The 14221-nt window shown below is 61.2% G+C and overlaps 1 protein-coding gene across 1 annotated transcript in view; it reads left to right on the top strand.

Annotated features, from left to right (window-relative positions):
* ADGRB1 (adhesion G protein-coupled receptor B1) overlaps positions 1-14221 on the top strand; it is a 70960-nt gene that overhangs the window by 39871 nt on the left and 16868 nt on the right. Inside the window, exons 18-21 of the mRNA XM_087825528.1 lie at positions 5524-5665; positions 10862-10965; positions 12906-13008; positions 13676-13826. Of these exons, the coding sequence (XP_087681654.1) occupies positions 5524-5665; positions 10862-10965; positions 12906-13008; positions 13676-13826 (500 nt within the window). The remainder of the gene's footprint in view (positions 1-5523; positions 5666-10861; positions 10966-12905; positions 13009-13675; positions 13827-14221) is intronic.

A 14221-nucleotide genomic window follows, 5' to 3' on the forward strand; every position in this document is an offset into this window, starting at 1 on the left:
TCTCAAGAGCTGGCGGCCAGATGGGGCTGGGCATGGAGGGGGAGGCTGAGGAGGCTTCCTGGAGGTAGCAATGACTGGGGAGCCCTGAAGGATGAGACTGAGTCAGCCGATGGACAGGAGGGCATGTGGCCAGAGATCAAGGCCTGGAAGCAGGAGAGGCACCTATGTTCTGGGTCACCTATGGTTCCATCTGGGCTCGCCTGTGCTGGCAGGGCCACCAGGGCCAAAGGGGCTGGGGGGTCATGATGAGCTCTGGCTGCTGCATAAGGTAGGACCCCGAGTGGGGAGCCCAGTGCAACAACAGGGTATGAGCTGATAGATGGGTCAGGTGCATTGCTCAGGGATTCACAGGTTCTCTGGGCAGGCTCCCTGGAAGAGGAGACCAGCACAAGTCTTGATCTACAGCTCAGAAGGCAATAGGCAATAGGTGAGAGGTGGGTACTGCGGATAAGAAAGCATGATTTAGCAGGGCTTGGGCCTGGGATGGTTGGTTTAGGGAGCACAACCCCTTGAGGATCTTGAAGGCCAGCCTGAGATATTTGGAGGGCCTCCCAGCAGCCCCTGCCTACAGAGACTCCTTGCCCACTCCCTGTTCTCCCACTGCAGGGTGCTGTGCCCACTCCAGCTTCTTTCTGCTGTGTGGGAGGACACCTCTGAGTCACTCGCACTCCAGTGTGAATTAGCCTTCAAACTGCAGGGCACCCTGATGGGCATAGTCCAGTCAGAGCACCTGCCTCGTGGGCTGGTGGGAGGCATCATGAGTACAGTGAAGGCCCTGGCTCGGTGGGGGGCAAGGGCTTTTGGTGGGCCTTCTGTGTTACTGCCTCGATGTCCCGTGAGTGTGCCAGGCCCTGCAATGGGCACTGTGTCCCTGTGATCTCCCTGACCAGCATGAGGAGCAAGCATTCGCGTCTACTACACCAGGGAGGCAGCTCAGCTCCGAGTTGCCAGGAGGTATTTTCCCAAGAGTGGTACAGGCTTCGGCTGTCCACTTCCCCCTTCTTGGGCTGGGCTGGGCTGGACAAGCATTATCTGGGCACTGGCCAGGGGGCAGGAAGGCAGGGGTGCCACAGGTTGAGCCTCTTTCCAGGGCCTCCAACACTCCTCGGCTCCCACCTTCCTGGGCCTCTGGGCAGTGCCTCGGTGGGGGGCGGGGCTGCTGAGATAGGGGGGCCCAGGCCTACTCCACTCTGGCCAGCCAGTGACTACAGCTAGCTTGCCTTCTCAGAGCCACCCTCACCTGGGACATAGGGACAAGGCTGTGGTCCTGCAGTGGGTGACAAGGGTGAAATGAGGTGGTGGTCTGCACAGGATGGGGCCTGCCAGGTTGGGGGAGCAGGAGAGCTGCAGAGAGGTGGAGTTTATAGCCTGTGTGTGACCAGAAGGGAACACTCTTGGGGAGAGTGTGGAGGTTGAGCGAGGGAGGATGGGCCAATCCCCAGGGACCCTGTGGGTCCCTGAGGGCAGAGTAGCCTTTGCTCTGAGTGAGGAGCTGTGTGAGGGTTTTGAGCAGATGACATGGCCTGACATTTGCCAGTGACGGTGCTGGCCTAGGTCAAGGATGAGTGATGGCCAACGGGGCAGCGGCCTCAGTAGCCAGGGAAGTACCAGCAGAGGGTCCCACCATGACGGTGGCCTCGGATAGGTGAGCAGTGATTGGACTCTCAGTGCATTTAGAAAGGAAGGCCAGTCAATTTGCCAATGGGCCCACTGTAGGTAGGACAGGGTGGGACAGAGGAGGCTTCGGGGTTGCTGGTGGGCAGTGAGAGGTTAGAGGGGCAGAGGCTTTAGGGTTGTTGGTGGGCAGTGGGAGGTTAGAGGGGCAGAGGGGCTGCTGCTCAGTCCTGCCTGGGCACCTACTCCCACTGGTGTGCTGGCAGCAGGTTGAGCAAGACCAGCCCAGTCCTTTCCTCCCAGGGGAAGACCTGGAAGCCATGAGCAGAGCCTGACTGTCATGGGAGAACCACGCAGGAGGTGGGAGTGCTCTTTGCGGGATGGAGGTGTGTGTCAGGGACAGGCCTCACTGCAAGAGTCTAGGAGCTAGCCATGCCTGTGGCTGTGGAGGTGGAGCCAGCCAGGCCAGGCCCAGCAGGTCAGCTGGTCTGACAGGGGAGGCATGGCCCTGCCCTTAGGGCCCTGGTCTGAGGGGCCCAGGGCCCCCTTCAATCGCCCCTAAACTCAGGCAAGAAGGGACTCCTGGTCTAACCCCCGGCTCCCTGACCTTCTGGCCCTGGAGGTGCTAGTACCCTAGCTCCTTCTCTCACCCTGGACCTAGCAAGGGAGAAGCAGGTGTCACTGACCCAGATTCTTCAGGCCTGGAGGGGAGGGCTGCTCTGTGACCCAGATAGTTCAAGTTTGTGAAGCTCAGACAAGAGATGGCAAATGGTCTCCCATGTGCGGAGTGGTCGCTGTGGGCAAAAGGAGGAAACAACCTGCCTGTGCTACAGAGATGGGAACAGGTGTCCCTGAAGCAGGAAGAACTATGGTCAGACATGAGGAAGAACTTCCAGCTGTTGTGAGTAGGAGAGGATGCATTCTACAGGTCTTGTTGGACACAGCTGAGAATTTCCTGGCCTCTCCCAGGTTAGGGTGCGCCTTGACGCAAGTGAGGGTCCTCAGGCCAGTGACTCCCCAGGAAACCTCCGCTGACTGAGTGCCCCCCCTTAGGCTTGGGAAGGGACCTAAAGGGGGCCACCCCTCTATCTGGGCTGGTGTTAGCTTACCCTGTTCTGTTCTTCAGTCCAGTGGTTCAGATGTTGTGGATCTGGGAGTAGATGAAAACTGGAACCTGGTCCTCCTGCTGTTTTGCTGTGTGACCTTGGGCACGTGTACCACCTCTCTGAGACTCTGCTTCTTTATCCACACAGCTGAGCTGAGGGTTATGGCAGAAGCTGATAAAATGCAAAAGAAGCCATTAATATCGAAGTAGGGAAGGGGGCAAGAAGAGGGTCCCTGTGCCTGTGCTGCATATCCAGAGCCAAGCCAGCTCTCTGATACAGGCCAACAAGGGACGCTGGAGTCGGGAGACGCAAGGCCAGGGAGTCTGCCCTGCAGTCCTCCAGGTCCAGGCAGCTTACAGAGGGACCAGCAGCTGCCCACCTCCTGGGCTGCCAGTGGCCAGCTTGTTCTGTGGTATAGGGACAGGCATGTCCCCGTGCCCTCCCTGGCTGGAGGCTGCAGAAGCAGACCCTGGCCCCACGTCTCAGCGCAGTGGGCACCACCCCTCTCTCTCCTTTCCTCTAGGAGGCTGATAAACTAATTAGTGCCCACAGCAGGAGTCCTGCAGGGTCAGCCACCAGCCTGGGCTGGCGTTCTCCCAGGAGGTGGCAGGCAGCTGTCTGCCTGGCGCCCTGCAGACCCGCCAACACCGGCTGGGAACCTGCCAGGCTGTTGGTCCCAGCCAGCCTGCTCCCCTCACCACAGGCCTCAGGCTGTTATCCCCTCCTGGTCCTCCCAGCAGCCCTCAGGCAGCCGGCAGACCTGGGTTTGGTTCCTCCCTCCACTCAGAGGAGGGTGGTGGAGGCCTGACCTGTCAGTGACTGGGTCAAGTCGTGAGCAGAGCTGGTATTTGAACCCAGGACTGGCTGGCCATAGAGTCCTGCTCTTAAGAGCAGCCACACAGCTAATGCCATCGACAGGCTGGTCAGCTTGAGAGAGGGAGGTGCTCTGTCTCCAGACGGGAATGGCCAGAAGGACTCTTTCTTGAAACGCACTGTTTTTGCTGTCTCCTGGCTGTCTTGGTGTCTGGTCAGTGGCTTGCACCTGCAGGGCTGCAGGTGACACACCCAGGTGTGAAGACAGGGCACTCCCAGTGGGAGTCAGGGACTGAGGGTGGTGGTGGGAGCTGGGGTCAGTCAGGGCTTAGTGTTTTGTGCTTCGTGCCCTGTGTGGTGCTGGGGGATGGAGATGGCAGCCAGGTGAGGCTTTGATAAACTTTGGCTGAGGGTGTGGGAGGACCCTGCTGGAGAGCTGTCGCTGGGAGGGCATGCCAGGACTCACCAGGACCCCACACTCCTTTCCTGTTCCTTCCATCGCACAGGTCTCATTTCTGGTTCTATGGTTAGTGGGGTTTTCCCCTTCTGAGGAATGAAGGAAGGGAAAGGAGGAAGGATGGGGAGAAGGGGGTCTCTGCTGGGACCTTACTAAGCTCTGACCTTTACTGCACTCTGTGCTGGGTACATGCAGCCTGCAGGTGGCAAATGGGGAGCTGGGGCCACACAGGCAGCTGAGTTCCTGGCCTCCATCCCAGTGGCCCTGCTGGGCTCTGCTGAGCTGTGTAGCTGGCACACCTTGTCTTCTCCTGGGCCAGCAGAGGTGCAGGTGAGCCGAGGCTGGAAGGCTCAGACAGGCATCCCTGGGAGCCAGAGGTGGAAACTCCAGGGCCCCTCGATGGCCAGTGCCTACTTCTGCATTCTTTTTTATGGAGGGTCCCTAAAATAAGTGAGCTTTGAACCCTCCAAACCCTGGTCCCTTGGACTAAGGGAACAGTGCCCATAAGAGGGAAGTCCCCTACTCACTGCCCTTCAGGAATGAGCAGACACTCTGGCGGGTGGAGGGGCTCCCGGGGCCTTGGTGCAGCTCTGCCTTGCTGTCACCTTGGGTGTGTCTTGCCCCCCTTGGACCTCAGTTTTTTCCTCTGTGAAACGGGAGCAAGTCCTTCCCCCGGAGAATCAAAGGAGAAAAGCAGAGGTGTGGGTGTCTGGCCCAACCCAGCGTGTCCCTTCGGGGGGGGCGGGGGAGCTCAGAGCCAAGAGTGTAACATCTCCAATTCAGCAGAGACCATGCTGGGGCTCTGGATACCTGGAGCTCACGCCCAAACCTCCATCCGTAAAGATGCGCCACACACAGCGGGCGCGGTGCTGGGAGCTTCGTGAGGTCTGAGAGGGCGGGCCGGGCTCCTCCGGTAGGCTCCCGCCCGGGTCCTGATGGCTGCGCCTCAGTCCTGTCTCTCCAGGCAGCCTGGAGCCTCCCACAGCCCACGGGCCTGGACCCTTCGTGGGCACCTTCTGCAGGGAAAGGCAGGCTCAGCCCAGGGCTGGACAGACGCCGAGGCCCGGGGTGTGCGGGCGGGCCGTGCGCGGGCCTTGGGGCAGCGAGCGGGGCGCGCAGAGGCCCCGGCGTCTGGCTGGAAACGGGGCGGCCGCGCTGCGGACAGCGGGCGCCGGGGCCAGGCGGAGGGGCGCTGGCCGCCCGCTCCCTCCGGGCCTGGAAGAGGCTCCGCTCGCGGCCGGGCCCGGGGCGGCCCAAGGTCGCCGGAGCGAGCGCCGGGCGCGGGGCAGGGGCGGCCCCGCCCGCTCGGCCCCCGCGCCCGGCCCCCGCCCTCCCGCCGCCGGCCGGCCGGCCGCCCCCTCGGCTGCGGCGGGCGGGCGCGCTCGCTCGGCCCGCGCTCCCGCGAGTCGCTCTCCCGCGGCTCCGCGGCGGCGGCCATGGGGCGCGGGGCTCCGGGGGCCGGCGGCGGGGCGCGCGCGCGGGCGCGGGGCGCGGGGGCCGGGGCCGCCGCTCACGCCGCCCTGTCTCCCCCAGACCCTCCTCCCCCGCCCCCCCGCAGCTCGGGCCCTGGTCGTGGCGCGGCTGCCGCACGGTGCCCCTCGACGCCCTCCGGACGCGCTGCCTCTGTGACCGGCTCTCCACCTTCGCCATCTTAGCCCAGCTCAGCGCCGACGCGGTGAGACCCGGGCGGGCGGGCGGGCGGGGCCGGGGCCGGGGCGCGGGGCTTCCGCCGGGCGGGCGCCGCGGGCGGGCGGGCGGAGGCGGGCTGGGGGCGCGCGGGGCGCGGCCTGGGCCCCGGAGGGGGTGGTGGGAGCGGAGCGGGGGCAGTGCGGGGCTGGGATGCGGGCGGAGCAGGGCTGGGCCCCGGGAGTGACTGGTGGCGAGTCTCCCCCGCTCTCTGGGGGCCTGTCCTCGGAGGGGCGGACTGGCCCCAGGCTCTCGGGCTGGGGGAGGGCAGGGCTTGGCGGAGCTGGGCAGACCCCTTCACTTTGTCAGGGTCCCTTCAGCCGGGGCGGGTTCCCACCCTGTCTGGGAGCTGGAGAGAGAAACTGCCACCTTTTCCTGAGCCCTTCCCCACCCCCCAACCCAAATGAAACCTGGTCTGTGCAGGAGGCTGGGTCCCAGGTAGGGGTCCTGGGGTGGCTGGATGCTGAACCTGGCCCAGATCCACAGCCTCCCCGGGAAGGCCCGTCCTCTCAGGGGCCTCCTTTTTGTTCTGAGATTCTTGTGGGGGCTGCCAGTTTCTATGGAAACGGCATCTGGGGCCAGCTTGCTGGCTGGAGCCCTGGGTGCTGAGTCCATCCCGCTGGGGCTGCTGGGCTCTCACCGGGTCCAGGCTGCAATCATTGGTCCCAGGAAGCCCAGCCCAGATCACTGGGCACCGCAAGGATGGAAGGGGCAGGGTATTTGCTCACTGAGCCCCTTGGCCCAGGCCTGGTGTAGGCAGCAGATACGGAGGGCAGACTAGGGAGGGGGACATGGCTTTCCTGGGTATTTGGGGTGGCTGGTGCTTATGCTCTGGGTGGAACAGCTCTCCCCTCATGGAACCACAGGTTCAATGTGAAAGGTGGCTCCAGACCTCTCTGAGAATGTTCCACCCACCCCTTTCTCCTCTGGGACATGGGTAAGGAAGTCAATGTTGTCAGCCGGCATCCTCCACAGGGTCAGAGTTGGACAGAACCTTAGAGGTCATTGCCACTAAACCCCTCTGATGATAGGCAAGGAAACTGAGGTCTGGAAAGGGGGCCTCTTTGCCCAAGGTTTCAGGGCAAGTCTGGATGGACAGGAATCTGTGGTCTTGGCCCTGATCCAGGTGCACCCTCCCCCATCAGGCTATTCTTGTGAGAGGATGTCCCTGCTGGTCTTGCTGGTTCTGGGAGCAGGTCCCTGGAGGTAGCACCAAGGGCCATCCCTGGGACCTTCCTGGAAGAGGCGGCTTTCTGCATAGATGGTCATCAGCAATAAAGCAGCAGGCTGCGCTGCACAGGAGAGCAACCAATGGGGCCAAGGGCTTCCTAGGTCCCTTCAGAGGCCAGAGCAAACAGGGCAGGGCCCAGCCATGGGTCCCTGGGTGTAAGGAAGACCCAGGGCAGGGGAGGGCTCTGCAGTGGGATGTGTGCCCCATATCCCCCTCCCCTAGCCCAGGGCCTGGCTCAGAGGTCACTGTTGGTCGAATCTTGAAAAACAAGCTTTTCCCTTACACATGGTGTCCCTGGACTGGCCTCAGTTTCCTCACCTGTAGAGTGAAGGTGGTCCTTGCTACTCAGGGTGGCAGTGAACAGTAAACCAGCTGGTGGGGAGCTCCTAGAGCAGGGCCTGAACATCCTTAGGCAGCACCTTCCTCCTTCGGGGCGAGGGCTGAGTTCAGGCAGGCCTGGCATGGAGCGTGGGCTCAGTGAGGGTGGTGACGGGTGTGTGGGTGGTTGTGCTTGTGAAACTCTGGGGGTGAAGGGGCTTGATGCCAAGGGGGCCTTTCTAGGAAAAGCCAACCTATGCCAGGTGCCTGCAAGGGTTCGCAGCAAGACCTGGCTGCGCAGGAGAGGGGCGGGCAGATGCAGAGCCTGCTCGGTGAGGGGTGAGAAGCTTTGTTTGGCAGGGGAGTCAGCAGCCACATTTAGGGGGCTTGTCAGTGTACAGGGAGATGGGATACAGGCTGTGGGTCGGGCACCCCATCCCCAAACCCCAGAAGAGGCAGCCGAAGCCAAGGGTACAGGAGCTTCCAGTGGCCTCAGGGCCACCCACAAGCCATGGAACTGAGGGCAAGCTGCCTGGCCGCTCTGAGCCTCAGTTCCCTCATCTGTTAGATGGGATCATAGTCAGCCCTCCTCATTCTATGATGGAGGAGACTGATCTGAGCACAGATAGGCCTGGGGCAGCCCCTGCTGAGGAGGAGGGAGTTGCTGTGCTCCCAGATCACCTGTTCCTCTTAGGGGTAGTTTGAGAGATGTGCAGGAGGAGGAGATTTGGAGTGGGGCCCTGAGAGGTAAACAGGAGTTCACCAGCCGAGCTTAGTGGGGAGGAGTGATGGTCACCCAGGGAGGGTGAGAAAGTCAGGAAGCAAGTGGGAGACAGGGTGGGGTTTGGACGGCAGGACAAGACAGGGGTGCAGTTGCTGTGGCTAGGCTGGAGTCCAGGAGAGCTTGATTTGCACCCCAAGGACAGTGAGAAGCTAGGTGGCTGGGAGATGAGAGAGGATGTTGGTGGGATCGGGATCCTGGAGAGATCCCAGTAAGAGTGAAGGCAAAGTAGCCCAGCAGCAGGTGGGCTGGCGGCAGAGATGAGCCGAGCCGGGTGGGGAGGGGTGGGGTGCTGCCTGCCTCCGACAAGGGCTGGATGGATACGTTGGGCATGGGATTCAGGTCCGGGAGGGCGGAGGCTACAGGCATCCTAGGGTATGAAGTGGCCTGAGGGATTGCAGTCCAGAGCAAGGCCCCAGAGATGACGGTGGAGGCGGGTGCTGCAGTCATACCCCAGGAGCAAGAAAGGGATGAGATCCCAGGCAGGGAGTGGAGTGTAGGGGACAGGACGGAGGAGCCAGCTTCAGATCCCAGCTGTGACGCTGCCAGCTTGCTCTGAGTCACATATGTGAGGGGGACGGTGCCACTTGTTTCAGAGCTGTGGTGGAGGTTGAATGAGGTGAGGTGTTTACAGCACCCGACACAGCCTGGCGGGTAGGAAACCATCTGTAAGCACAATTGTTGGTGTTGCTGTTTCTGTGATAAACTGTGTTATCCATCTGACCAGGGTCAGGGTCAGCGAGTGATCAGGGTTGGGGCTCAGCAAGTGACCAGGGTTGAGGCTCAGTGAGTGACCAGGGTCGAGCTCAGCTAGTGATCAGGGTCTGGGCTCAGTGAGTGACCAGCTCCGGGTTCAGTGCATGACAGGGTCAGGGCCCAGCCTATGCTGTGGTCAGGGCTTATTTGTGAGGGAAGTTGCTAGCAGTGGATGGTGCTGGACAGGCAGAACTGGTGCTGGAGGAAGGAAATCAGTGCAGAGCATTGGGAGAACAGAAGTGGGAGTTTGTGTGGTAGAACTGACCTAACCATGTGAACAAAGAGAAGCCCTGGGTGGGGGGACCCTGAAGAGACTCAGTACGAGGTGATGGGGTAGAGAGACCAGGGGCTGTTCACATTGAGTATTGAGATATCACCTGTGAGGTGGTGACAGCTCAGCTAAGAGAAACCACCCATGTGAAGGTCAGGGGAAGAGCACTAGGCAGAGGGCCCAGCATGTGCAAAGGGCCTGGAGCAGCTCGAGCTTGCCTGGGGAGCTGGTCTCCGGCACACGGCCACTTGCTCCTGCCTGCTCTCTGTGTCAGCCTCTCACCCTTGAGGTCTCCAGTCCAGCCCTCCCAATAAAGCCTGGAGTTTCCTGATACCCCTGCACACCCATTCTGTCACCTGTCCCCTCTCTATAGGGTCTAGAACCTGCCAGGCCAGGGCTTTCAGGAGTGACAAATGAGCCAGGCAGAGAGGAGGAGGGAGTAGGCGAGCAGGTGAGCGAGCTGGTGGGTGTGTGGCTGCCAGACCTAATGAGGACAGGTGGAAGCAGATGGCCACAAAAGTTGGAGCTGGAGCGAGCCACGGAGTAGGCATGAACCACTTGGCCACCCGTGACCCATGTGGCTGGCTGTGGACCAGCCCAGTGTCCTAGAAACATTTGCTAGGGTCACCTTGCCCCCCACTGGCCTCCTCCCAGCTGTGGGCCTCAGGGTATCCGTGGGTAAATTATGGGGTAATGGGATTCTGGTCCCTCGGACCCCCACTTTGGAGTCTGAGCTCTTTAGGGGAGCTTTGTGGTGGTGCAGAGTGCATACAGTTGGGGATGGCTGAGGTGCGAGAGGTAATCAGGCTTGCTTGGAGGAGGCTTCCTGGTTGAGCCTGATAGGTGGGCAGCGCTGCCCGCAGTTGTGGCATTCCCCCGAAGGACAGTGGGAGCAGATGTGCCCAGAAGTCACACCCATGCCCCATCCAGGGTGGCCAGGGCCTGAGGCCTCCCAACAGGCTGGGAGCAGCTGTGAGGCCAGCAGGTGCCCAGGCCTCATGGGAGGCCAGGGCTCAGCCTTGTAATGGGCCAGAGGTAGAGGAGACAGGTGTGCTGGAAGGCAGAACCTACTGACCAGAGTGCCTCAGGAGCTCTGCCTGCCCTCCGTATCCTGCTGCTCCCTGCCTGGGGAAGTGGCAGCTAGGACAGCCAGTGGGCCCAGAGGGTGGGCCTCCTAGGTTACCCTGAAAGTTCAGGGCCAGCTAAGCCCAGAGCCAGGGGTGCTGGCCGTGGTCCTGAGCCCCCTTCCCTGGGCCCACCAGCAACCTGTGTGCAGACATTTGTGTTGGAGCTGCACCCTGGGCCATGTTCCTACAGATAGAAAGGTGTCAGCTTCTGGGTGGGGGACCCTAGGAAGCCCTTCCACTCCCAGCCATGTGGTGCCCCCCCATCTTTCCCAGAGCCGGGAAGGGCCACAGCAGTCTGCAGTCCCTGAGTGTTTGGGTTCTGGACGCTTCAGGCCTTGATCTCCCGTGTTAGTACACGCTGCCCTGCTGTGTGCCCCCGGCCCTGGGCACTGCAGGATGGTGTGGCCCGTGACATGGGCTGTAGGTGATGCAGTCACACGGGGTGAGCACGTGGGTGAGCACAAGCCAGGCCCAGGGGGAATGAGAAGGCAGGTCAGCCCAGGGCCTTCAGAGCCAGAGGGACCCGGGGGCGGGGACCCAGGGAGGGCCTCTAGTGGCCTTTTATAAACTACTCTGGCTGTTGCTTGGAGAAGAGCTTGAGGGGGCGAGATAAGGGGGTGGAGGGCAGAGGCCCTGCCGGGGCCCACCTGCATATCTGCCCAGCCCCTGCCCCTCACTCTGTTCTCTCCCCAAATCCCCAGAACATGGAGAAGGTGGTGGTGCCGTCTGTGACGCTCATCGTGGGCTGCGGCGTGTCGTCCCTGACCCTGCTCATGCTGATCATCATTTATGTCTCCGTGTGGAGGTGGTGTCCCCATGGCGCTGGGCTAGGGTGGCCAGGGGTCCTGGGAAGGGCTCCGCCAGGGTCACATCTCATTTCTTCTCCTTCGAGCACAGCCATGGGGTGGGGGTGGCCCAGAGCCCCCCTCCTCTCCTTCCCAGCCAGCAGCACCCATCACCTCCACCCCCTCCCCTGCCCACTGCCATCATGGATGGATAGCACCCCCACCTCTACCTCTGCACCCCTCACCCCTCCATCTGCCCCATCCCCCCACCTGTGCCTGATCAGGTTCCTGACTGGCCACTGCTCCAGGGACACTGACAGGAGCGTGGCAGGTGGGGAAACCCAGGCTCAGGCCAGGGAAGGACCTGGATATGCCTTCTTGTTCCTGCCTCATCCTGGGCCCACACTTCCTCCTGCCTTCTGATCACTTTTCATGGCTGGTGCCAGCTGAACCTGCTCCCCAGCTGAACACCCTGCCTCTTGACCACTGGGGTCCTCACAGTCCCCAAGCCCTGGAGCTGTCTGTCCGGTTTGGGCCCATGGATGCAGGCAGTGGGGGGGAGAGGTGTGCCATGAGGACTGTTGTCTGAGCTGGTCACCAGCCTGGGGTGAGGGATGTGTGTGAAGGAGGAGGCACCAGGGGGGTCAGCGTCCAGTGCTCTTCCACCAGGCCCACAGGCCCCGAATCCCCTGTGGACATGCTTTGCCCAGCCCCTCCCCTGAGGTATCAGTTTCTCCAGACTCTGGGGAAGGGGCATGGGGCAGCCACACTGCAGTTCTGAAGTACCCATGGCTTTCCAAGTACCTCCTCCTGAGCTCTGCTGGCCATCACCGCCTTGGTGAGCCACAGCCAGGCCCCATCCTGATGGTCTGTCAGGAAGTGGAGATTTAGCAAGGGAACGTGACCCACCCAAGGTCACGTATCACATCAGGCCATGTCATGGCCCCTGAGGCTCTGCCCTGTACCCTCAGCTTGCCTCAGGCTGCTGAGGGAGCTGGGCTGGGAAATGGGAGCAGAAGTGATGGTGGCCTGAACTTTGTGTCCTTCCTCTTTAATTTTGGCCACAGCCTTGAGCAGTGGGTGCTATTACTCATAGCCCATCTCACAGAGGGAGAGACTGAGGCACAGACAGGTTGGATCACTTGCCCAGGGTTACACAGCCACTGTAGGCATGGGCTCCACATCCCCCACTAGGAGCCACTCCACCTTCTTGCCTCAAAGTCAGGATCAGACAGGGTGGGGATGAGGGAATAGGGGTGCTGCCCGGGTGAAAACTGGGAGCAGGCAGACAGATCCTAAGAGTGAGCTGTTCTGAGGGATGGAGTGACAGGGAGGAAATCCTCCATGACAAAGAGAAGCATTTTTAAGGATGAGCCATCTGCAGCCAGAGAGGGCAGCTGTGCTCCTGGCTCCCCACAGCTCTCCCTGACACCAGACTGTGCTGGAATTTAGTATGTGGTACAGTGGAAGTGGTGGTGGTGGTGGTGGTGGTGATGGTGATGGTGGTGGGTGTGGCAGTTATGATGGTGGTGGTGGGTATGGTGGTGATGGTAGTGATAGTGATGGCGGTGGTGGTGATAGGAGTGATGGTGGTCACAGTTGTGGTCATGGTGGTTGTGGTCATGGTGGTGGGAATGATCGTAGTTGTGGAGGTGGGAGTGAGGGTGGGGGTGGTGATGTTGGGGGTGATGGTTGTGGTGGTGATGGGGGTGATGGGGATGGTGGTGATGGTGATGGTGGGGTGATGGTGGTGGTGATGGTGGTGATGGTGGTGATGGTGATGATGGGAGTGGGAGTGATGGTGGTGGTGACGGTGGTGGTCGGGGTGGTGACGGTAATGGTAGCAGCAGCGTTTGTAGGAAGGAAGTGACGCCTGGTCTTGGTGCAGCTACGGGACCTCAGTTCTCGCGACATGAGGCCCTGTTGGGCACTGACCACAGGCTCCCATCCTCTCCCGCAGGTACATCCGCTCGGAGCGGTCCGTCATCCTCATCAACTTCTGCCTGTCCATCATCTCCTCCAACGCCCTCATCCTCATCGGGCAGACCCAGACTCGCAACAAGGTAGGTGGCCTCGGCTCTGCCACGCACACCCCAGTGTCCCCAGATGAGATAGGTGATGCGGTGACAGTAGGTAATGGAAGCTTAGGGAGGAGGGGACCAGAGCCACTTGGAGTCCTTACTTGCCTCTGGCCACGGCAGCTATGTGGCTCAGGCCCGGGGGGTGGGGAGTCGATGTCACCTGGCCAGGATGGGCATGGAGACCTGGTGTCCAGAGTCTCCAGCTGGTCAGGTGCTTTGTGATGAGCCAGCCCAAGCCCTGTCCCCAGTTCACTGCTGGGCATCAGGCTCTGTCTGAGCTTGTGTGTGCTTTGTCCTGTGGCCCTGGGTTACCTGCCCTCCCTGGGCCTTGGGGTCACCACCTACTGAACAGATGGGTTTGGACCGGGGATCTTGAGTGGGCACCTGGCCAGCGTTTGGTGCATCTGCAAATGGGTGGGGGAGGAAAACAGGGTGGGAGGGGCAGTTTGTGGGCAGGGTCCTGCAGTCACCCCCCAGGGGGCTTAGGAGCTCCACAGCCCACCTCAGGGCGGTTGACCAGGCAACCCCTCCATGACTTCCTGCCTGGGGATTTGACCTGGTCACCGATGTGGTCCCTGGCCACCCAGGCGGGTGTGGGCCTGGGAATGAGGCCCAGCCCTGCCTCCCACCCGCACACCTGCCCGCCCAGGTGGCCTGCACACTGGTGGCCGCCTTCCTGCACTTCTTCTTCCTGTCATCCTTCTGCTGGGTGCTCACCGAGGCCTGGCAGTCCTACCTGGCCGTGACAGGCCGCCTCCGAAACCGCCTCATTCGCAAGCGCTTCCTCTGTGTGGGTTGGGGTGAGTAACCAGTCCCCTCCCCCCAGCTTCCCCGGTCCCAGTGCTCCCCCAAATGGACCCCTTCCAGACATCCACCCTGCCGTAGAATCGTCAGGTAAATTACTAACACCAAGTTGAACTTGAATTTCAGGTAATAAATAACTTTTTGGCATAAGTATATCCCATTCAATATTTGAAACATACTTACACCAAAAAATGATTCCTTTTACGTCTGACACTCAAACGTGACTAGGTGTCCTGTGTTGGTAATCTGGCAGCCCTGCCCCCTAGTGCTGCAGGCCCTCATCCCTGTCCACTCCTGTCCTGTCTCTCACATGCTTAGTGTCACCCTCTGCTCAGAGGTTTCCGTCACAGTCCTGGCGCCCTGCTCTCCGCCGGCACAGCTTAGATGGCAG

The sequence above is a fragment of the Miniopterus natalensis genome, chromosome 16, assembly GCF_054644295.1.
Source record: "Miniopterus natalensis isolate mMinNat1 chromosome 16, mMinNat1.hap1, whole genome shotgun sequence".
Classification (NCBI taxonomy): Eukaryota; Metazoa; Chordata; class Mammalia; order Chiroptera; family Miniopteridae; genus Miniopterus; species Miniopterus natalensis.